Source organism: Adiantum capillus-veneris, chromosome 26 (genome assembly GCF_014529385.1).
Source record: "Adiantum capillus-veneris isolate H3 chromosome 26, ASM1452938v2, whole genome shotgun sequence".
Lineage (NCBI taxonomy): Eukaryota > Viridiplantae > Streptophyta > Polypodiopsida > Polypodiales > Pteridaceae > Adiantum > Adiantum capillus-veneris.
Window position 1 is genome coordinate 9,467,201 of NC_140956.1, and position 25,153 is coordinate 9,492,353.

The 25,153-nt window shown below is 40.4% G+C and overlaps 2 protein-coding genes across 2 annotated transcripts in view; both read left to right on the plus strand.

Annotated features, from left to right (window-relative positions):
• Positions 1 to 1,714: 1,714 nt before the first annotated feature.
• LOC147422978 (uncharacterized) lies at positions 1,715 to 3,330 on the plus strand. Its single transcript, XM_086501432.1, has 2 exons — positions 1,715 to 2,094; positions 2,290 to 3,330. Exons 1-2 carry the CDS (start codon positions 2,014 to 2,016, stop codon positions 3,328 to 3,330), a joined length of 1,122 nt encoding a protein of 373 aa, XP_086357558.1. The 5' UTR covers positions 1,715 to 2,013.
• LOC147422979 (uncharacterized) overlaps positions 3,327 to 25,153 on the plus strand; it is a 54,887-nt gene continuing 33,060 nt past the window's right edge. The window contains exons 1-2 of the mRNA XM_086501433.1: positions 3,327 to 3,334; positions 3,459 to 3,594. Coding sequence (XP_086357559.1) covers positions 3,327 to 3,334; positions 3,459 to 3,594 — 144 coding nt within the window. The remainder of the gene's footprint in view (positions 3,335 to 3,458; positions 3,595 to 25,153) is intronic.

Here is a 25,153-nt window from a genome sequence, read left to right on the forward strand (position 1 = left end):
GCACTTATTTTTGTGAATTAAAAGGCAAGATAGTTTTTAAACATGTTTACTTGAGGCGGCAACAAGTTGGGTTGATGTAGTGGAGTAGTTGCAATGAGTTGCAAATGAGGTGGCAAACAATCACCCATTGGGCAAGATCTTTTTTTGGCTGCTTTGCGGGACAGCACACCGACTATCGGCCGGTCTGTAACGCTAGTTGCTTCAACAACTTTTGCCATTCAAGCCAAAGTTTTAGAACGCAGAGAAAAGCTCTTATGTTCCGGATTTCTACCTTGTTTTGTTTTAGTTTGTGTTCCTTTATTGTGGGAAAAAGCCCTGTAAAACGAAATTTAACATTGAGAGAGAGAGAGAGAGAGAAACAAACCGGGGTCCAGTGTATTTTAACCCATTGAGATTATAAATACCCCGGCTAGGTTTTGAGCTTGCGTTTAAGAAAACCGGGAAATTTGCAAAAGTTTAAGTGTAGCTACCGGCAAAAGCTTCAAATTTTGACCTGAAATCCCGGATTTGCCCTTATTTTCACCGGTTAGCGAAAATGTATTTTTCTGCCTCAGCAGCCTCAGCCCCTTATTTTCACCGGCTAGCGAAAATGTATTTTTCTGCCTCAGCAGCCTCAGCCTCAGCCTCAGCCTCAGCCTGAGAGAGAGAGAGAGAGAGAGAGAGAGAGAGAGCCCTTCCGAGTTCCTGCCACCTGGCTGCTGCGCAATGCAGAGAATCAAAGATTTGGAGGTGGCAGACGCTGCAGTAAGTACAGTCGTGTAGGGGCAGTAACGAGTGCCTTTTTATATTCCCGCATATTGAAAATCGAATGATGATCCGGAAGAGAGAGGGAATTATATAGAAAGTAGAATCTATTACAATTTACAAATGACAGCTGAGGCTCTGGGCTCCAGGGTTGGGCGAAAATCAAAATGCCTGTTGAGGGCAAAGGGAAAAGGAGAAATTCCGCCTCAAAATAGAGAAAAGTAGTGTAAAAACTTAAAAAAATAGCCTAATTTTCTAACATTTTCTCTTGGCAAATTCAAGGAAAGGAATTTTGTATGTTTGGAAAAATGATTTTTCCCGAGCACAGTCCGACTCTGAGAGGCTGAGCTTGCTAAGACGAGAATCTGAAAATGTGCACAGAGAAAATAATAATCTTTAAAAAGCCTCTGTCGTCTCTTTATCTAAAAAGTACGATAATCTTAAATGGATGGACCAATTTTTTGTTCCCTCATTGTCCGAAGCAACAAGTGACCAAATCAATATATTATTAAAAAGAAACTCAATCAGGAAGGTGAAGGGTTGGAGACTGCAAGCCATCCGGCCCTCCGTTTCAATGGTCCAGATTGAGCAGTTTGAGGCCCTGGCTACTGGCTAGGGCCACGCATCAATCCAACAACGCCGATAAGACGGGTTAAGCCAACGGTCCAGATGCTGACTAGCTTGGCTGAGCTGAATCAACACGCAGGATGATATTACCACGAATAATAATACGCTCCTTTCCTGTTACCACTGCGCCATTTAGGCTGGAAATTAGGGGAAAAAAAAGCCTCGATGAAATATTAAAGAAAAACGATGAAGGACATCATTCCAGACCGTCCAGCTTTCCTCCAGGACCTCCATCCATCCTTTTTTCTTGTGCCTTGAATTTTTAATACGCAAGGCTTTCTTTTTGCACACTCCTCTCTCTCTCTCTCTCTCTCTCTCTCTCTCATTACATGTTTGCATTCATCATGTGTTTTAATTGGCCTGAATCCTAATAGTAGTAGCACAAATAGACGCCAACTTGTTTTCGCACAGACAAATTTTTTGCAAGGATTGTTATCCTACTTTCCTCACTGGTTTGGGGGTAAGAGGGTTCTGGTGTACTACTATATTTTCTCTATTGCTTCATTTCCTTGTAACTACCCTCTCCCCGAAAGGCAAATCAGTCCATGGAGTGAGTGCCTCTGATCTTGTCACGATAATGCACAGAATTAGAAGCTCTTCTTCATTTGCTTGCAATTCCTCCGCTTACTGAAGCTACGAACTATGCATGAACGATGGATTGATCCAAGCTCCTCCTTAATCACAGCTCCCGCTGGAGAGCAAAGGCAAGATTATAAGCAAAAGGTTAACTTTTCTGTATCCTAAACAGGGCACTGTGTCACTTAGCATCTGAGAAAGAAAGTAAGATATGTAGGATTAAATTAGGAGTGTCCGTGTGAGAAAAGTTTCTTTGTAAGCAAGGTGCTTCTATTATCGCTTCTTCAGATATCCGGTAGCTGATCGAGAAATCAAACCGTTGTTCTTGTGTTGTTTATGCAGGTAGTCTGTAACGTGCAAGGAGAGGCAAATCAGATTGATGCGGGGATTATTATCGGGTCAGCGTCGTCTGCTACAGGTGTGGCTAGTGCTCTGCAGATGCCGATGCAGAGGGGGTTCCTGGCCTCCGGATCCTCTGCAGGCCACAATTCCTGTGATAGCAGTACGTCGACCACTCACGCATTTAATTTGAGTGAGTGCATGATTAGTATTAGTGATGAGGAGAGGAATTTGCTGTCCATTAATGACATTCTCATACCGGGCCTGGCCGAGGACGGAGAGGAAGAGGTACAGCTTGTGCAGGGGGGCAGAATATACTCTGCTCTACGCCTGGACAACGTGTTGTGCGTCGACCATGACCACATTGGCAACAATGTCCACAAGCTCAATCTCAACATGCAGCAGGAGCCCAAAATCAGTAGCTTCATCAGTTATACTAGTGCGTTAGCTGATGCAGAGCTGGCTGGAGATATGCTGCAGGAGAATGCCGGAGCGTCAGTATTTGGTCAAAGTAACAGCCCTCCCCGTCCTTCTAATTATCATGTTGACTTACTGAGCAGGCTCCTCTCTGCTTCTGCAGACGATGACGATGAAGAGGACTTAGAACAAATTATTGGTCGTAGCTGCAATTGCAATATCAACATGCTCTTCACCAGCAACAGTACCCGCGTGGCTTGTCCCCGGGCGGAGACCAGCATCTCCAGAGCAGATCAGACGTACTGCAACGAAGAGGACGTCTCTCACGCTACTTATGCTAGCGCGATCGTAGGCGACGGCCACTATGAAGTCGACAGCGATCAGCAGGATTATATAAATACGAATATTGAAGACTGTGAGCAACTGAAAGAGCAGGGCGGCCAGCATATGAATGATGAGGCCGAGCAACTGCAGAGAGTAATGGGACGTATTCAAAAGTCTAGCACGTCATGCTGGCAGCAGCTGATGAAGATTGATGATAAGGTCCGTAATTGCAAATCAGGTGCCGCTAGCATTCCCATCAGAAAGCGCTGTGTAACCAGGGGGGGGGCCGTGGACTCCAAATGACAGGGTATATTATCGTTGTGAATCACTGATCTAATGAACAATGAAAGCATATTACGAGTCCCGTGGGCCATGCCATAAAACAAACAAAGATTGTGGTGCGGCTGTTGTAATGGTTATTTGACGTTGAGGAGAATCAGTGATTTGAGGCAGCTGGTGAAGAGGTACGGTGATAAGAAGTGGTCGGTGATAGCGCAGCATCTGCAGGGACGCATTGGCAAGCAATGCCGCGAGCGTTGGCAAAACCACTTGCGACCTGATATCAAGGTAATCTTCCTCCTTAAACGCGCGCGCGCGCGCACACACACACACACACACACAGAGAGAGAGAGAGAGAGAGAGAGAGAGAGAGAGAGAGAGAGGATATACTCTGTTTAGTCTCGATGTTAAGCGATTTGTGATGGATATGGCTGTTTTCCGTTGCCGCTAGGGTCAAAAGTAGGTCGTTAGCTTCCATATTGGTGGGTCGTACAGCTTCAATTTTGCTATGGTTTTTAAACTATCATGGAGATGATCGCGTCGAGTTGCGCACCAGACTCTCTTCCAACACACACACACACACACACAGAGAGAGAGAGAGAGAGAGAGAGAGAGACAGAGAGAGAGAGAGAGCTGTCAGATTTTTTTGGCATGGAAACCTTTCAAGTGAATAAGCACAAGGAATGTCATGAGGAGTGCATGTTTTTGCTCTCTTGCTCAATTTTGCTTGGTTTTTGTTTAAAGTGACGGCATCACGAGAAGTACCCTCACGTTGGGGGTAAATGCCAAAATTGGTGATGCACAGCAAGGGTAGCACCCCCGCTCGTGCAAATCTGCTCTAAAGTCTTTTCATTTGGGCTAGCCCCTAGCATGACAAGGAGTTATGAAGCAAGCTAGTTATGGAGCCCTTAAGATGATTTGGGTGATGAATTGTCTTGCTTAATGGCCTTCATGGCCATTGATGCTTAGCTAAGATAAGCCAAGAATTATGTCCAAATAAGCAAATAAGCAACTGGAACAAAATTAGCAAGCACACCATCCTTAGGATTTGAACTTTGGTGCTATCTACATGCCCAAAGCTCTATATACTACTACTATTAGCATATTAGAGTACTTATGGTGCTATATAGCTAACAATTCAAAGGAAATCAACAAGCACACTATTCTTAAAGGATTGAGACGGTACTAAGTGCAAGCCCTATACTAGTACCATATCCTCATGGCACTGATGAGGCTTGCGTTAAAAAAAACTAAGAACATGAGTTAAACAAGGAAGAGGCCTAAGCCCCTCTCAAGTGCATCTATTGCTTCTATGTGTGGTGTATGTCAAAAAAGCATTGGATTGCCCCTTTATCATGAACCACACATGAAGCATTCGTATCAAGAGAAAAGTTTTGCATACACATCTTTACTCGCAAATTTGTTTGATCTCTTGTTGACTTGCTACAAAAAATGAGAGAAATGACCATTCTTTTTGAAACGCACTCCCCAAGTGGAGGCTTTAATTATGGGAGCCATTGATGGCTACTTTTCCCATGTGCAGTAACAAAGATAGCATGAACATACAATTCAATAAAAAATGTTCCAAAATCCTTTCCCAAGGATTGATAGATATAGGCCCACTCCATTTGGTTGTATATGTTTCTATATTATATTGACTATTGATATTGAGACAATTTGAAGTCTGGTTTTAGAGTTTTTGACCTCATTGCCCTCCATATGTCATGCCTAATAAAAGTAGGAGCATGACTAATTATAAAAGTAGAAGCTGAGAAAGTGGTATAAAACTCCTTGTTTTCTTCCTAAGTGATCATCATGGATGTCCTGGACGAGGCCTTTCACAAAGGAAATACGTATTTAACTCTGTTTCTTCTAAAAGATTGAAATTTCACTTTTAGATTTTCCAGTGTGTAACATAATCACCAATTAGATAGTCACTGTTGGGGATTAGGTGGTTTGGGGGAGGATCAACTGGGAAGTCACTACCCATTGAAGTTAATGAGGAATTTATCTCATGTCCTACGATAATCCCCAGTGTCATTTATATGCAATCAATCGTAAGAAACGATTGTTTTGGGAAAAATGAACTAGTCCATCAAATTTAGAGGCTTGTGTGACTAAGAGATGATAAAATTTACAAGTTCCTCATTTTTTCCATATGTAGTAGTCCTTAATGAGCTATAAGCTCAATAAAGGATTTTCCAAAATCAACAGATCTACAATGGGTTTGGAATTGTTTTCAAAACCCTAAAAGGAAACTTTTATGTCCTGTTAGGTTACCAAACTAGTGTTAACCTTATCTATCTCCTCTTTGATTTTCTTCGCAATGTTTCATTCTATGTATAGGGACGCTGTTTGCGCTGCTTAGCATCACTCTTAAGGGGTATCATGTGTTGACATATGTTTAGATCCTCTCCCTTAAGATCTTTGTGTGACCAAGCAAACACATCTCTATTATGCTTGAGAGTAGCTATCAAAAGCCGCTCTTCCTCTTTGATGGGATACACTGCTATGTAAGACGGTCTCAATTCTTTCCCTGGTTTGGCAAGGTCAATTCAATTTGCATTCTGAGGCCCATCATATGATGTTCCCGGTTATTTAGGTTCCCTCATTGTTTGCTCAATCATAATATGTCGGTCCTAAATGGTGTACTTCTTGGAGTGAGATGGTGCGTCAAAATTTTCTGTGTCAGAATCCTCTTCACTTTCCATGTCAGTCATCCAAACCTCTTTTAGATCTGTTTTAGCTTTTGGTATTCACTTTTGCATTCCGTTTGGACATATTTGTTGATGCTTCAACTGTGTCCTTGGTTTTCTTTTTGCTTTATTTCTTTTAATTCACTCAAAAAGTTGTCAAGTTCAATGGTTTTTTGGTGATTTTGTCTCGGACACAGTCATTTGCTCCCACAAGCATGAGATACTACATTTTGGTCATCAATCTTGGCATTGGCTTCTTGAATTTGTTTTGTTGTTTTCTTGGTTGTCTCATTTGATATCTTTTTTGTCTTCTCAAATTTTGGGTAGGAAATTCGTAGAAGATTGGTTCATCTTATTTTGGCGCATTTTTGTTTTTTGAGCCACTGGAGAGCTCGTTTCAACCTCGTTCCCGAAGTCATTGCTCCATGAATCATGGAATTCATCTTCGTCATTGTCACTAAGATATCCAATAGAAACTTCATCAACTATACATTTCTAGTCAATTGTTTCATTAGTTTCTATTGTTTCAATTTTCTCTTATGGTTCCAGAATAGCATTCACCATATAGAAGGGCATTATGTCGTAACCATCTTTGTTGCAAAATGTAGTGGGGGTTACCTAGTTTATGCAAACATCTAGAGTCGCCAATATTTGCTCCCATACAAAGGGTTCAAATAGCTCCTATGGAAATGTGGCTCTTTCACATAGTGTCTGTCTTCTATTAGAAGCTCTAGCTCGATTTCTGCGCGATGTCTTGTAGTGGATCTTCCCTTTTTTGGCTTCCATACGCCGATGCTTCGCAGATCTAAACATGCGTGTCCTTCATCAACCAAGCAGACAATTGTGTTTCAAAATCTGTAGCTATGCCAAAGGCTTTTACTAGGGTTTGGTTTACATCTTTGTAACTATGGTTCTTTGTGCTAACCCTGGTTGTGATACCCTTATGTTGTAAGTAGAGATGGTCATAGTCCCAATCTTGAACCATGGTTGTGATACCCTTATGTTGTAAGTAGAGATGGTCATAGTCCCAACCTTGAACCATTTTGAGCTGACGCATGAATGGTCGTACCAAAATAACCTCAAAGGTGTTGTAATTTTTGAAGTCAACTTCAACAAAAGTATGCTCGTACTCTATTTCTCATGAGGACACAATATCTTGTTCCAACATCCCTAAGGGTCGCTCCATATATCTGCTTGCTAGTTGCAACTTCATGTGCATTTTTCTTAGAGTTGGTCTTCTTCATGTCTCTCAGATGTAGTTGTAATCACCTATCTTACTCACTAGTACAGGCTCTGCTTTTGCCTCTCTGGTCGATTTGCTTCCATGATTCTATCTACAAGTCTATCTTGTGAATGGATTTTTTGCCCCATTTTTTCCAGGTCTTTTCTCATTTGTCCCCACAGATGTGGTCTAATTTTTAGAAGCTCGATGAGAGTAATGGTGCATCTTATAGCAGACAACATCAGATCATACAAGCTTTTTGTGTCATCATCTGTGGAATCACATACCATGGTGATGACACAATTCTCACTTTGGATTTTGCCTCATGTTTCCCTAGGAAGGAAGGCAAAGTCCTTATGGTCACTAGTTTAATCTCCACGAATACTTTCATCCCTCCATCTCGGTATAATGACTGTATATTCCCAAAATAGATGTCATGATCCATATTTATCTTTGGAATTGGTGTAGACAGCAATGTGGCACTTGTATTTTTTATTTTTGCTTGTCTCCCATAATGATTGTGGCCATGGCTTGTCCACTTTAGGATTTGGCAGCATCTTGTGAGATATTGAAGGAGAAGCACTTCATTTTGTAGATGACTCATTGGCTGTAGAAGATGCACTACTAGTGTTTGTGTCTATGTCCTCCGTTACCTCTCCATATGTCTTGCATTTATCAACTAGATACAATGATTCTCAAGGGACTTTTTCAAATGTGGTGCATATCTTCAAGTGTAACTCCTTCTTGAGAGTTTTGTTTCTCAAGCCCTTTATGAAGATGACTAATAGACGATCATCTTGCAGTAACTCTTGTACTCGACATCTCTCAATGTATTGCTGAAGTGAAGCAAAGCTTCCTTCACCTTTTCATTCTCCTTTTGCTTAAAGACATAGACTTGGGAAACCATATTGTGCTTGATTCCTCGTTGGAGAACTCCTCGACAAACTCTCACAAGAGTTGATCAATATTTAGGAAATCTCTGTTGTGAAGTGGTTGAAAATAAGTCAATTTCATTCCTTTCAATGTCAAACCAAATCCTTCGTATTGCCTATGGGAATCCGTGACTTGTTCCGCTCTTAATACTTATGCGCATATGGATCTCTCGATCCACTATACTTTTTTGGCACACACTTTGACACTTGAGAAGGTTGCATTCTCGATGTTTCTGCTACAATTCTCATCATTCTAGGCTCCCCTACCACAAAATCTCTCATCTCATACACATTGATAGGTGCTCTTGAGGAAGTTTGTTTAGCTACTCTCTCTCTCACGTTGTATATCTCTACCCTCAGTTCTAGGATCAAGCACCCTTTTGCTGAAAATCATGTCTAGAATATCACTACCACGATGCATGGTCATATAAACCCTTGAAATCAAAGATCCCATTGGTCTTTGTGGCTCGAAAAAATGTGGTTGACTAAAAGAGTCTTTCACTCTTGTTCTCGACGGACTCACTCTCGTAGCTTCTAACCTCATTTTAGAGACAGCTGGTCTATGTGTGCTAGGGGTGACATAGCACTGATGGAGTGGCCCTTCAAAGTAAGTATATTCCTCAAGCTCCTTGCAGATCACTCTAGAGTACTTATGACCATACTTATCTAGAATGATTACCTCAATATCTATTTCTACTTCTCTACTTCTCACGTGGACACATACAAGCATTTCTCCTATGTTAGCTCTCTCACATTGGATTCATTACATCTATAATAGAGCACTTGCTCTCCATTATTGTACTTATACAAACCCACATGCATGTTATCCGTGTTGGCTTTAGTAGCCACATTCACTCGCCTTAGCTTTGCTCTAGGAATGTCCAGCTTCGACGGCTTTTCTTCAGGCTCGACATAAACCTTTTCCTTTGTGCTGGTTAATCCCCATTAATATTTGTCCACAATAAAGAGATTGTGGACCACTAAATACATGTTTCATTCCTCGTAAAAAGTATTGATCCCCACTGTAATCTATGGGCATTATGAGCTTGAGCTCACTAGGTCTATCTTCTATTTTTACGCAGTAATGATCCATACCGTCTTTATAGATCTGAGCAACCTATTCATTTTCAAACTGGTCCTGCAGGTGCAAAATTAAGTTTCGTGTTTGGTGTTGTTTGTGATGTCCTACTCCTATTTCGGTTTCCTCCTTAAAACTCACACTTTTGGATCCTTCAACCATACATGTATAAGCTCTCTTTGAAGAAGTATCAAAAAGAATTTTCTCTAAAATAGGCTCGATCTAGAGTGAGTAAAGTTCCTTGATTGACACTCCCTTCTGTCAAAATATGACTTGACTAGTCTTACTAATAGGATTTATTTTCTGATATAACTTGCCTGACCGCAAAATACACCAAGAAAAATATACTTGCAAAAAAACCATAACCTATTACCTTTTCTGGTGCATTCAACCTTCTGATAAATACAAAATTGAACTACAAACTCTGATCTCCACAATTGTACAAAAAGTACTTGGTGGATATAAGTTGTCTACAACCTCTCTGTGAGTCAAAATCTGCTCGAATAATAATTTTGATGCACTTTTGACACAAAAATTGTTTTGCTTGTAATCTGCACGTACAAATTAAATCCAAATTGACTTTTGAAAAGACCATTATACTTAAAGGGACTAGTGCTAGCTTTGGAATCTAGGCTCACTCTGTGACAGGTGGACATGGATCGGGATCCGTGTACCTAGTTTCAAAATGTGGTGAAACTTGGACACAGGTCCCTCACAGATCCTTGATCCTTGGTATGTGGTTTTTATGTGGTTTGGATCCCCATTTGTCCACAATAAAGGGATTGTGGACAACTAAATACATGTTTCCTTCCTCGTGAAAGTATCGATCGCCACTGTAATTCACGGTCATGATGAAGTTGAGATCACTAGGTCTCTCTTCTATTTTTATGCAGTAATGATCTAGACCGCCTTTATAGATCTGAGCAACCTATTCATTTTAAAACACGTGCTACAGGTGCAAATGTTTCGTGTTTGGCGTTGTTTGTGATGGTCCTACTCCCATTTCGGTTTCATCCTTGAAACCCACACTTTTGGATCCTTTCAACCATACATGTATAAGCTCTCTCTAAAGAAGTATAAAAAAGCATTTTCTCTAAAATAAGCTCTAGAGTGAGTAAAGTTCCTTGATTGACACTCCCTTCTGTCAAAATATGACTTGACTAGTCTTTACTAATAGGATTTCTATTCTAGTATAACTTGCCTAATCGCAAATACACCAAGAAAAATATGCTTGCAAAACCCTAACCTGTTACCTTTTCTGGTGCATTCAACCTTTTGATCAATAGCAATTTGAACTGCAAACTCTAATCTCCATAACTTTTACAAAAAGTACTTGGTGGATATAAGTCTATAGCCTCTCTGTGAGTCAAAATCTGCTCGAATAATAATTTTCTTTCACTTTTGACACAAAAATTGTTTTGCTTGTAATGTGCACAAATCAAATCCAAATTGAGTTTTGAAAAGAACATTATGCTTAAAGGGACTAGTGCTAGCTTTGGAATCTGGGCTCACTCCGTGACAGGGAGACATGGATCGGGATCCGTGTATCGAGTTTCAAAATGTAGTGAAACTTGGCACACAGGTCCCTCACAGATCCTTGATCCTTGGTATGTGGTTTTTATGTGGTTTGGATCCCCATTTGTCCACAATAAAGGGATTGTTGACAACTAAATACATGTTTCCTTCCTCATGAAAGTATCGATTGCCACTGTAATCTACAGGCATTATGAGCTTGAGCTCACTAGGTCTCTCTTCTATTTTTACGCAATAATAATCAATACCATCTTTATAGATCTGAGCAACCTAATTATTTTCAAACTGGTACTGCAGGTGCAAAAGTTTCGTGTTTGGTGTTGTTTGTGATGGTCCTACTCCCATTTCGGTTTCCTCCTTGACACTGACACTTTTGGATCCTTCAAGCATACATGTATAACCTCTCTTTGAGGAAGTATCAAAAATAGTTTTCTCTAAAATAGGCTCTAGAGTCCGTAAAGTTCCTTGATTGACACTCCCTTTTGTCAAAATATGACTTAACTAGTCTTTAATAATAGGATTTCTATTTTGATATAACTTGCCTTATCGCAAATACATCAAGAAAAATATTCTTGCAAAACCTAACCTGTTACCTTTTCTGGTGCATTCAACCTTGTGATCAATAGCAATTTGAAGTGAAAACTATGATCTCCACAACTTGTACAAAATGTACTCGGTGGATATAAGTCTACAGCCTCTCTATGAGTCAAAATCTGCTCGAATAATAATTTTATTGCACTTTTGACACAAAAAATGTTTTGCTTGTAATGTGCACAAATCAAATCCAAATTGAGTATGAAAAGACCATTATGCTTAAAGGGACTAGTGCTAGTTTTGGAATCCGGGCTCACTCTATGAGAGGAGGACATGGATCAGGATCCGTGTACCTAGTTTCAAAATGTAGTGAAACCAAGGTAGGATCAACACGTACGTCCGGATCCTTTTCGTACCGTACGGGTGATCTGTACGGATCCGTACCATACGGATCGATCCGTACGGTGCTGGTTTTTTTTAAAAAAAAATTCTGCCCCCTTTCCAACATGAGGGTTTCGCTAGGCCCAGGCGACCAGTTTTTTGGCCTTATTTTTTAGGCGCTTGCATTGGGTTGCAGAAAACCAGTAACGCAGTCAATTATCTCTGCAGAGAAACAAAGTGTCACTCTGCAGGTAAAGTCTCTCTCTCTCTCTCTCTCTCTCTCTCTCTCTCTCTCTCTCTCTCTCTCTCTCTCTCTTCTCCAAGTTCTTATTGCAGGCTCCGGGGCTCCCCCTCTCTGTCTCTCTGTCTCTTTGTCTCACTCGTGTCGCGTGTGTCTTATTGTTTGCGACAGATTCATCATGCCTAAGCCATGCAAACCGTACTGGAAGGAGACCAATGTCATCCGCATTATCAACACTGCCAGGCCAAGCGGGTTCCGGCACTCGACGATGGCAATGCAAGTACTGTAATTTTGAGCTCACGAGTACAATTTCTCGTGTCGTCAAGCATCTGACGGGCATTGGCATGACCAACAATTGTGGAGGGTGCAAAAAGGTTCCACAGGATATTAGGGACAAGCTGATTGCGGAGAATTTTCCGGAAGTACCAACACCCAAAGTGATATGGGGGTGTTGGTTGGTGACAGGGGCTTCATGGATGGCTTATCCGGGGGTGGTGGCGGGTTCATAATTCCGAGGTCAAGAGGGATCATCCCACTGCTGGTTCTAGTAGTAAAGAGGGGGCTGTTTGTTGCAGGAGGAGGATGATCGGGTGATATGGATGCACGTAGGCAAAGCACCTTGCTGTCGTGTGTGAACTCTCTCTCTTGGGTGAAGGAGCGTCAAAAGGTGGCTGAGATGGAGATTGCGCGTACTCTCATTGAGTGCAACATCTCCTTCAATGTTTTGAGGACTGAGCAATGGAAGAGGATGGTCCGGGCTATAGCTGATGTTGGTCACACAGATTCATGGTTGGGGGTGGAGTGGAGTATAAGAAGATGCGCACTACAATGCTGATGAGCAGAAGGCTTTGATAGATAAGGCTTTGGTCCCGGTCAAGGCCGGTTGGCAGCAGTTTGGGTGCACCATCATATCAGATGGCTGGAGTGATGTTCGTAGGCGGCACATCATTAATATTCTTGTGTCGTCTTGTCTTGGCACATACTTCTTGCGCGCTGTGGATGCAGGCAAGGCCAGAGAGCATCAGTGGTGAGTTTATCTTTGGGCACATCAAGAAGCTATAGATGAGGTTGGGAAGGATAATGTGGTACAGGTTGTGACTGACAATGCCTCAAATTGTAAACTTATGGGTGAAATGGTCGAGGCAGCTTACCCTCGGATTTCTTGGACTCCATGTGCTACGCATTGTCTTGACTTACTTATGGAGGATATAGGCAAGTTGCCTTGGGTATTGCCTATTGTTACAGATGCCACTAAGATGACCACCTTTTTCCGCAAGAAACATCAAGCTTTAGCTATCTTCAGAGAGCCACAGTACACTTGATATCGTGCGACCCTCAAAGACTAGATTTGCTTATATGTATTTAGTGCTTCAGAGACTCTTCAAATTGAGGGATCCACTTCTCCAGACAGTCGTGGACCCGAAGTGGAGATTGATGCATCACTCGCAGACAGAGCCCACTAAATACATACAGCGACGGGTGCTCGATGAGTCCTTTTGGACACAGGTTCAGATTTTGACAGTGGCATTGCAGCTAGTGTATGTGCTTCTTCGAGTCACAGACATGGAGGGCTCTACATTGGGCCTAGTCTATCATCTCTTCATGGAGATGAAGAGACACCTTACAGAGTGCGTGTCTGTGACACAGACCTGGTAAGTACTTGTCTTTTGAAATCTTCTAGTAGACTTGTTGTCATTTGAATTTGCCAATTCAACTTTGTTTTATTGCTGAAAATTTCAGCCGAGATGACATCATGGCCATTGTAGAAAGAAGATGGACTTTCATGAGTCGTCCCATTCACGGGATGGCTGCATTGCTTCATCCTTTCTACAAGACGCCAGAGCTTTTCCATGAGAGGACTCTCTTAAAGCTCAAGGATGATTACATCAATATGATGTACCACATGGACGATCAGCTGGAGATTGATGGCAGAGATGATCAGCTTCATGAACAATCTAGGACCATCCTTTGCTAGAGCTGTGGTGTTGAGGCCAGAGGCTACCAAGTTCCCTCTTACATGGTGGCAGAATTATGGGAGACAAGGTCTTCCAACGCTTACACATCTCGCTTTACGAGTACTTTCACAGGTAATTGAGAATCTTGAGACTTACAGTTTTTGCACAATGTACTTAGTACTTACTATTGCCATATATTAAATCTCAATGCTCATTGTTGTAGGATTGCTCGGCTGGTGCATGCATGCGAGCGCAACTGGAGCGCTTATTCCTTGATACATACGAAGATCCGCAATCGTCTCAACACTTCTCAACTAGAGAAGTTAGTCTATTGCCGAGCAAATATGACGCTTGTGCGAGCCTACCACGCTTTGGGAACACCCAAGCAGGTCTACTATTAATTTTCACATGAATGATTGAGTCATGAATCATGATACACTCGGCATTGAGTACTTAGTACATACTAAATAATATTTCCTTTGTTTTCATTTTTCAACAGGCGGACCCAACCAAGGTGAAGATGGTGGCAGATCCTGCTGCTATAGAGGAGGTGGAGGCGCAAATCAGAAATGAGCAGGAGGAGATTATTCGACTGCTTCATAGGGAGTTGGAGAGTGTTGATCGGCGTGTGACGAGGTCACGCGCACGAGCTTTGGCTATTCCTCTACGTGAGCATGATCCAGACCCAGATAGTGCTCGAAGAGAGAGCATTCGTAAAGGGAAGCTACCTGTTCGTTCTTCTCGGAAACGGGCAAACGAGACTGTTCGTCTCATTGAGGCTTCGACAGAGGCAGTAGAGGATGATCTACATGTGGCACAGATGTCCGTGATGGCAGAGCCAGAGTACGACAAAGAGGGCAATGTCCTGACGGATGGGGACTTGGTCTCTTCAACAGAGTCTTCATCTGCATCTGATGATGATTTTTGACGATGGGGCCATCACATGGATGATGTGCTAGCTTTGAGCTAGCTATTTAGTGCTTTCTAGTATCTACTACTATATAGATAGACTTTTTGAGTAGGATGTTTTCAGTTATGATGGCTGATGAGCCTTTTGTTATGGCGTGGGCCTTGTAGGCTATCACCTATGGTACTTTGTCATTTGATGTTTTCAACATTAGTGTGTTCATTGTTATTTCAGATCTCATTTGACTCTTGAGCCTTGATGTTCTTGTTCAATTATCAATGTCGTCTTAACTTTTAAGTCTCTTGCAGTAGTTACACAGTATGTGGTTTTCTTGTAAAACATGTCTTTGAATGTCTCTATAAGTTGTTGGCTTCTCTCTTGATTTATATTGGAGAAGTCCTAGAAAATGAGTATTTTGCGGTTTTTTACCAAGAGTACGTATTTTTACGTACATAAAATTTTTTCCTGTACGGAACAACGTACAGTACGTACATATACGCCACGTACAGTATGTTTGGTACCACCTTGAGTGAAACTTGGCACACAAGTCCCTCAGTGATCCTTGATCCTTGCCATGTGGTTTTTATGTGGTTTGGACCCCCATTTGTTCACAATAAAGGGATTGTGGAAAACTAAATACATTTTTGCTTCCTCGTGAAAGTATCGATCGCCACTGGAATCTACGGGCATCATGATCTTGAGCTCACTAGGTCTCTCTTCTATCTTTACGTAGTAATGATCCATACCGCATTATAGATCTGAGCAATCTATTTATTTTCAAACTCGTATTGCAGGTGCAAAAGTTTCGTGTTTGGTGTTGTTATTGAAGATCCTACTCGCACTTCGGTTTCCTCCTTAAAACTCACACTTTTGGATCCTTCAACCATAGATGTATAGGCTCTCCCTGAAGAAGTATCAAAAAGAATTTTCTCTAAAATAGGCTCTAGAGTCAATAAAGTTCCTTGATTGACACTCTCTTCTGGCAAAATATGACTTGACTAGTCTTTAATGATAGGACTTCTATTCTGATATAACTTGCCTGATTGCAAATACATATCACGAAAAATATACTTGCAAAACCCTAAGCTGTTACCTTTTTTGCTGCATTCAACCTTCTAATCAATAGCAATTTGAAGTGCAAACTCTAATCTCCACAACTTGCACAAAAAGTACTTGGTGGATATAAGTCTACAGCCTCTCTGTGAGTCAAAATCTGCTCGAATAATAATTTTATTGTACTTTTCACACAAAAATTGTTTTGGTTGTAATGTGCACAAATCAAATCCAAATTGAGTTTTGAAAAGACCATTATGCTTAAAGGGACTGGTACTAGCTTTGGGATCTGGGCTCACTCTATGATAGGGGGACATGGATCGGGATCCGTGTACCCAGTCTCAAAATCTAGTGAAACGTGGCAAACAGGTCCCTCATAGATCCTTGATCCTTAGTATGTGGTTTTTATGTGGTTTGGATCCCCATTTGTCCACAATAAAGGGGATTGTGGACAACTAAATACATGTTTCTTTCCTCGTAAAAGTATCCATCGCCATTGTAATCTATAGGCATTATAAGCTTGAGCTCACTAGGTCTCTCTTCTATTTTTACGCAGTAAAGATCCATACCATCTTTATAGATATGAGCAACCTATCCATTTTCACATTGGTACTGCAGGTGCAAAATTTTCGTGTTTGGTGTTGTTTGTGATGGTCCTACTCCCATTTTGGTTTTCTCCTTGAAACTCACACTTTTGGATCCTTCAACCATACATGTATAAGCTCTCTTTGAAGAAGTATCAAAAAGAATTTTCTCTAAAATAGGCTCTAGAGTGAGTAAAGTTCCTTGATTGACACTCCCTTCTGTCAAAATATGACTTGACTAGTATTTAATAATAGGAATCTTTTTATGATATAGCTTGCTTGATCACAAATACATCAAGAAAAATATACTTGCAAACCTTAACCAGTTACCTTTTCTAGTGCATTCAACCTTCTGATCAATAGCAATTTGAAGTGCAAACTCTGATCTCCACAACTTGTACAAAAAGTACTTGGTAGATATAAGTCTAGAGTCTCTCTATGAGTCAAAATCTGCTCAAATAATAATTGTATTGCACTTTTGACAAAACAATTATTTTGCTTGTAATCTGCACAAATACAATCCAAATTGAGTTTTGAAAAGACCATTATGCTTAAAGGGACTAGTGCTAGCTTTGGAATCTGGGCTCACAGGGGAACAAGAATCGGGATCCGTGTACCCAGTGTCAAAATCTAGTGAAACTTGGTGCATAGGTCCTTTCAAATACTTGATCCTTGATCCTTGATCCTTGATCCTTGATCCTTGATCCTTGGTTTCTATGTAGGTTGGATCTCCATTTGTCCACAATAAAGGGATTGTTGGCAACTAAATACATGTTTCCTTCCTCGTGAAAGTATTGATAGCCACTGTAATCTATGGGCATTATGAGCTTGAGCTTACTAGGTGACCTATTTTTATGCAAGCAGTAATGATCCATACCATCTCTGTAGATCTAAGCAACCTATTCATTTTCAAACTGGTATTGCAAGTGCAAACGTTTCGTGTTTAGTGTTGTTTGTGATGGTCCTACTCCCATTTTGGTTTCCTCCTTGAAACTCACACTTTTGGATCCTTCAACCATACATGTATAAGCTCTCTCTAAAGAAGTATAAAAAAGAATTTTCTCTAAAATAGGCTCTAGAGTGAGTAAAGTTCCTTGATTGACACTCCCTTCTTTCAAAATATGACTTGACTAGTCTTTACTAATAGGATTTCTATTCTAATATAAATTGCCCGACCTCAAATACACCAAGAAAAATATATTTGCAAAACCATAACCTGTTACCTTTTCTGGTACATTCAACCTTGTGATCACTAGCAATTTGAACTGCAAACTCTGATCTCCACAACTTGTACAAAAAGTACTTGGTGAATATAAGTCTACAGCTTCTCTGTGAGTCAAAATCTGCTCGAATAATAATTTTACTGCACTTTTGAGACAAAAATTATTTTGCTTGTAATCTGCACAAATAAAATCCAAATTGAGTTTTGAAAAGACCATTATGCTTAAAGGGACTAGTGCTAGCTTTGGAATTTGGGCTCACTCTGTGAGAGGGGGACATGAATCGGGATCCGTGTATCGAGTTTCAAAATGTAGCGAAACTTGGCACACAGGTCCCTCACACATCCTTGATCCTTGATATTTGGTTTTAATGTGGTCTGGATGTCCACAATAAAGGGATTGCGGACAACTAAATACATGTTTCCTTCCTTGTGAAAGTATCGATTGCCACTATAATCTACGGGCATTATAAGCTTGAGCGCACTAGGTCTCCTATTTTTACTCAGTAATGATCCATACCATCTTTATAGATCTGAGAAACCTATCCATTTTCAAAGTGGTACTGCAGGTGCAAAATTTTGTGTTTGGTGTTGTTTGTGATGGTCCTACTCCCATTTTGGTTTCCCCCTTGAAACTCACACTTTTGGATCCTTCAACCATAGATGTATAAGCTCTCTCTAAAGAAGTATCAAAAAGAATTTTCTCTAAAATAGGCTCTAGAGTCAATAATGTTCCTTGATTGACACTCCCTTCTATCAAAATATGATTGTACTACTCTTTAAGAATAGGATTTCTATTCTGATATAACTTGCCTAATCGCAAATACATCAAGAACAATATTCTTGCAAAACCCTAACCTGTTATCTTTTTTGTTGCATTCAACCTTCTGATCAATAGCAAATTGAAGTGGAGACTCTGATCTCCACAACTTATACAAAAATTACTTGGTGGATATAAGTCTATAGCCTCTCTGGGAGTCAAAATCTGCTTGAACAATAATTTTATTGCACTTTTGACACAAAAATTGTTTTGCTTGTAATGTGCACAAATCAAATCCAAATTGAGTTTTGAAAAGACCATTATGCATAAAGGGACTAGTGCTAGCTTTGGAATCTGGGCTCACTCTATGACAGGGGGACATGGATCAGGATCCATGTACCTAGTTTCAAAATGTAGTGAAACTTGGCACGCAGGTCCCTCACAGATCCTTGATCCTTGACATGTGGTTTTATGTGGTTTGGATCCCCATTTGTCCACAATAAAAGGATTGTGGATAACTAAATACATGTTTCCTTTCTCGTGAAAGTATCGAACGCCACTATAATCTACGTGCATTATGATCTTGAGCTCACTAGGTCTCTCTTCTATTTTTATGCAGTAATGATCCATACCGCACTTATAGATATGAGCAACCTATTTGTTTTCAAACTGGTACTGTAGGTGCAAAAGTTTCGTGTTTGGTGTTGTTATTGAAGATCCTACTCCCACTTCAGTTTCCTCCTTGAAACTCACACTTTTGGATCCTTTAACCATAGATGTACAAGGTCTCTCTGAAGAAGTATCAAAAAGAATTTTATGTAAAATAGGCTCTAGAGTCAGTAAAGTTCCTTGATTGACACTCCCTTTTGTCAAAATATGACTTTACTAGTCTTTAATAATAGGATTTCTATTGTGATATAACTTGCCTGATCGCAAATACATCAAGAAAACTATACTTGCAAAACCCTAACCTGTTTCCTTTTCTGGTGCATTCAACCTTCTGATCAATAGCAATTTGAAATGCAAACTCTTATCTCCTTAACTTGTACAAAAAGTACTTGGTGGATATAAGTCTACAGCCTCTCTATGAGTCAAAATCTGCTTGAATAATAATTTTATTGCACTTTTGACACAATTTTTTTTTTGCTTATAATTTGCACAAATCAAATCCAAATTGAGTTTTGAAAAGACCATTATGCTTAAAGGGACTAGTGCTAGCTTTGGAATCTGGGCTCACTCTGTGGGTGACAGGGGGACATGGATCGGGATACGTGTACCTAGTTTCAAAATGTAGTGAAACTTGGCACACAGGTCCCTCGCAGATCCTTGATCCTTGGTATTTGGTTTTTATGTGGTTTGGATCCCAAAAGTCATTTCCTAGGTGTGCTTGGTGATTTTTGGCCTTGAATGATGTTTGCCCTGTTTTGACCCACTTCTTGAAGTTTTTTGATACCCTTTCTTTTGATATTTTGTTCGTACTGGTCTCTACTACAAGACTGTATGGTCTTTTGCAAAATATCATGGATCGCAATCCATGTTCCATCAAATCTGGACCCCAAGTTTGGCTTAGTGATTATTTGCGATCTTGCAGGACACTCCACAACTTAGTTTTGAATTGAAAAATTTATTGTTGATCAAAATAAAATTTTTGTATCTGCCTTGCAGGTTCTTTGACTTGCAATTGGTCTTTTGGTGATTTGGTCCTTTTTTTGTTGTTGTTTGCTATAATGTCTTTTTTACAAAAGTTGTCCCAAATGTTGTCAGGTTCTCATAGCTAAAATTGTAGCTCTAGATGATCAAGGGGGATATGGATCGCGATCCATGTTTGACCACTTCTGAACATTAGCTAGTTGTATGCTTGCACCCTATAGAGGTTAGATTTTCACTTATTTTTGAATTTGGATCTCAAAAAGTAAAAAAGGCCCAAATTTTGATCAATTTTCAAAGATTTGGAAGGTTTTTCCCAATTTCTCGATTTGGATGAGTTTTGGGTGTCAATTTCTTCCCAAAAGTGTATATCCATTCATCTGAACCCAACTAGACCCAATGGTATCAAATTATCACAGGGGGTCATGGATTGCAATCCATGTTCCTCCACCAATAAGCCCAAAACTTTCTAGATTGACTATTTTGGGTTTGTTTAATCCCTTTTTGCACTTATTTTTGGCCTTAGATCAAAGTTTGTATTCTCATTATTAAATTTCTAAAATTTTAGAGTTTATGGTCTTTCCTACCAAAATATGGCTTTGAGAGTTTTTTTCCTGATCTTTCCAGCCCAATTTGATGGTTTTAGATGTCACCTAACCTACTCCTAGGTACTAAAATGAATCTAATGAACAAAAATCAACAAAAAATATAAAACTGAAAGAAACACAGATGATGGAATGATACTTTCTAAGCATTAAAAAAAATGCCGAATGAAATGATTTCACATCTCACTCACAACTCCCAATACCTCTCAAGAGTAGATCTAGCAAGTCCCTGACTTCTAGCCTTAATCTACCAAGCACTAAACCACTCTAGCTGCCTGACCGCTAAAGTGAAAACGGAATGAAAATTAAAAACAAAGGTTTTAAAAGTAATAGCTACGACTAGGTCACTCACCACCTATGGATCACTCTCCCTGACAGCGGTGCCAATGTTAGCGGGTCGTCTGCGATGGAGGTCTGTAGCATAGCTATCTGGCACTAACATAATGTCAATACTCAGGGAAGCGAGGACATGGAGACTCTTTGAGGGTGTCAACCTCAAGAAGTGAACCTACGGAATGAAGATTATATCTCCAGCACTAGAAAATCTATCACTCTCAAATCTGGAAAATTGCCTATGTCCTATGTCACCGTACTCGTTCGCCATGCCATTTTTGCACTCAAACAAAGTCCTTGAAATGCAAAAAAACTTTAGGAGGAGGTCTACGACACCTTGGAAACTATCCTACCAAGTTTAGTTGCAATTCGTTCAGAAGCACATGAGCGGTTGAGAGTGAATTTCACTTTAATTTTGTTTTCCTTGCTTGAATGTGGCTTATAGCCATGAGATGCACTAGATATACATTAACCTCGATGATATAATGGTTTCTAAGTGGATCCTTGGCCATAGAATCCTAGAATATGCATAATAGGAATCATGCATGCTTGGAAAGCTTGCTCCAATGAGAACATCTTCCCATTCTGAATGGCCAAGCCTAGGAAGGGCTTCCCCTCAAAATCTCTATGTGACGACCTTATGACCACTTTTTGCATAATAACAACTAAAGAAATTAAATGCCTTGATAGGCCATTAGTATCATGAACTAAATGTACTTACCATTAGTATCACGAAGCTTGATTCATGTAGCATGGAAAATTGAAGTGCTTCAACTTCGCATGGATGCATTATATAGATAGAGGTGTGTAGAAAGCATTGTTTCCATGCACACAAAGAGCTTTCCATGCATACATAAAAAGGTCCAAATAAAAATGGATGTGCTTTGACACACAAATCTATACACTACCTCTTCCAATTTTCCAAGAAACGTAGAAAAACATAAACAAACTATGTGCATGCAATGCATGAGGTGTAGCTTTGCAAAAACTCTCCATGAGAGAAGAACATACACATGCATGGATCATAAATAAAACAAAGCATTCCTATGGTTACAAACTAACATATTACAAGAGTGTGAGGAAACCACATGTGTAGAAGCAAAAGTCTCAACAAAAAGTTGCTTGAATTCACAATGTATTTGCCTACATGCACGTGCATGCAAGAGTGAGAGTGCAAAATTCAACACATAGAGGTTGTTTTCCCTCAAGAAAGTGCAATACACATTATATGAAAGATCAAACATGTAGATTTATGAAGAAAGCTCTTACTATAAGCAAAAACAAGGGAAAACACATTTGGTAGATTTTAAGATGTATGTATAATACTTCCTCTATGTATCTCAAAACGCATTTCTGAGGTTCCTAGAGGACTTTCCTCTATGAAAATTGAGAATGCATTTTTGAGGGCACGAGCAACTTTAAAAGGGGGATTAAACTTCATGAAATTTGCTAGAAAATCTCTTGGAATCAGGAGTATAATTCCTCCATGATGACTTCTATGAAAAACAACCTGAAAACTATGTTTGCAAGCGCGACACATGTACGGACGCAAACTTGGTTTGTAACCATGTCTAATACTAGTGAAAGGACTACAGTCCTATTGCATGCTCATCTCCACCTAGGCATACTCCTTTTATAGGCCCTTGCCTCTTCTACAAGAGACCTCTTGACATGCATGTGTAGTTTAGGGCTTTACCCTCCCTGGTCCTACCATAGGCCGCTTGACAAGTTTCGCTCGGATAGACTTTTGATTTTCTTCTACACCCAATTCATAAAACTCTGCTTGGTTTTAAAATTTGTGTCTCTACTTGGTTTCTACCCAGTGAATGTGGCGCCTTCCATCGTGATTCTTAGAGGCATGATAACATTAACACTAGTGGTTAATACTTGCCAAGTTCGTGGTTAGCCTTGTCACCATCTGCTTTCATCATAGTTTACGGAGGGTGGCACTTGAACATGAGTAGAGTTGCAATAGAAGTCAGAACCCCTCTTCTTTGTTTTTATACTAAAAAAATAGAGTATGCATGAAGAGGGTAGTCAATCGCACTGTGGTGCAAAATTCTTGTCATCATATTGCAAGAGGTGATTACAAATTTTGTATCCAAATAGGTAAACATTCTTTGCCAATAGACATTTATGTAGAAATCCTATCCATCTCCATGTTAGACCTTTGTTGTGGTAAAGGATTAATTGGTGAAACATATTATACACAAGCATTAATAGTGCCTCTAGATGATATATTTCTCCTAACCATCATTCCCTAATTTATGGTAGCTTTTCCTTGGAAACTTGCAACAACTATGCACACTAGAAAACAAAACAATAGCAAGAAAGTTCAACCCCACCAAAACCACACCTTGAGAGTTTCACGGATTGTCACCCTCTTGCCGACGCACAACGCACGCGCGCGCGCGCACACACACACACACACTCACTTAAAGGATACTGAAGAGAAAGAACCCTAAAAGTAGCTTTTCAAGAGAGTAGATTGGAATTTTTGGCAGAACACACACACACACACACACACACACACACACACACACATATAAATGGAATTGAGATGATCACTACAATAAATCAATGGTTATCACATGGGTTCAACAATAGGGATTATTTATTCTATACTTTCTCACATTTTCACATATAAGGGTGTTGAAAAAACGATCTTGAAATTTATTTTGCAGATTAAATAGGAAAAGGGTCCCTTTTATTGGTGAAAAATTCAGAGCTAAGGGTTTTTATAAATAGTCCTTCAATGCACACGCTATATACATTATACATATAGTGACCTCCTTGAGACACACACACACACACACACACACACACACACACACACACACACACACACACACACATATTTGGGAGATCTTCATCATGTGACCAATATATAGACACTAGATGTGGACACAACCTTCGCATAATTCATCTTTCTATAGAAGATGACATATATAACCTTGCTAGATCATCTTTCTCAAGGTATACAATCTACATGCTTCAAGACTTATCCCACAAACTAGACATGTGTGGTAGCCACTAGTGACAAGCCCTAAACATTCCTCATAGCCAGGGAAGTCATGCATAGTCCACTAAATATGCCTCTAGTTATATCATCCCTCTCCTTTTAGGAGCACATTTGAGTTTGTCTTCCACTTGGATATCAAGCCATAAATTGTTGGGTTAAAGGCCCGTGTGCCCGGCTGCCCGTTGTTCAGCCGCCCATGTACAGCCATTCATTTACTCATTCATAATAACTATACTCATAACTACACATTGTAGTGTGAGTACCGCCCCGCCACACACTGTGTCTATCTCCTTCTTCGTGTTGGCTCTCTGTGTGTGTGCTCTCCGATCCCAACAAGTGGTATCAGAGCTTGGTAGTGAGAGCATTGAGAGCTTCATCATCATTGTTGAGTGTGTTGAAACTTGCTGCTGTTTCATTGCCGTTTTTCGGTTTCGCGCACGCGCGCATTTCTAAAGAGCAGAAGGTTTTTCTGAGCTTGGCATTGGAAGGTTCAGCACTCTGCGAGTATTTTCAGCAGGTGTCCTGGGGTTTAACCCCCCTTTCGGAGCCATTCGTGCCATTAGAAATCCCATCCGAGCTACAGACTAGGAGCTACGTTTTTCATCTCTCTTTGGTAGTTTTCTGTTGTCAGAGCTTCCATAGCCATTACAGGTGCCATTGTTGTAGTGTCTTCCACTTACGTGAGCCCACAGCTCATTTGAGAGTGTGTAGCCTCTTCTTGGAGTGGCCTCATACACACAGATAGAGTGGGAGTTTGGCGACATTGTCTTCTTCGACTACAGGTACAGGTACAGGTGCACGTACAGGTACAGGTACGGGTACAGGTTACAGGTTACAGGGAGATTTGGATACAGGTTTCTTCTGTGGTTACAAAACATGTATTTTGACTGTGGGACAGCCATGCATATGGTTGTGATTTGAGTGGGAGATTCTACTCTTCTGGGCAGTCTGTTTATGCGTGTTCTTGAGCTACAGGTTTACATCATCTATGTATGTTGATGGATGTGGATATGGCAGTTTGACAGACACTCTTTATGCATGATATTGTGGAGATTTGGTTCACTTATACATAGAGCGGGTTTGCTCTTGCTTGCAGTGTTGCGGTTTGAGTACGGACAGGTACTTGGTTGACAGTAGAGATTGGA

Excerpts from the sequence above, each read along its gene's own strand:
- LOC147422978 (XM_086501432.1), top strand. The coding sequence starts at position 2,014 with ATGCATGAACGATGGATTGATCCAAGCTCCTCCTTAATCACAGCTCCC. Across the intron at positions 2,095-2,289 it reads GGCAAGATTATAAGCAAAAG|GTAGTCTGTAACGTGCAAGG; the intron begins GTTAACTTTTCT and ends TTGTTTATGCAG.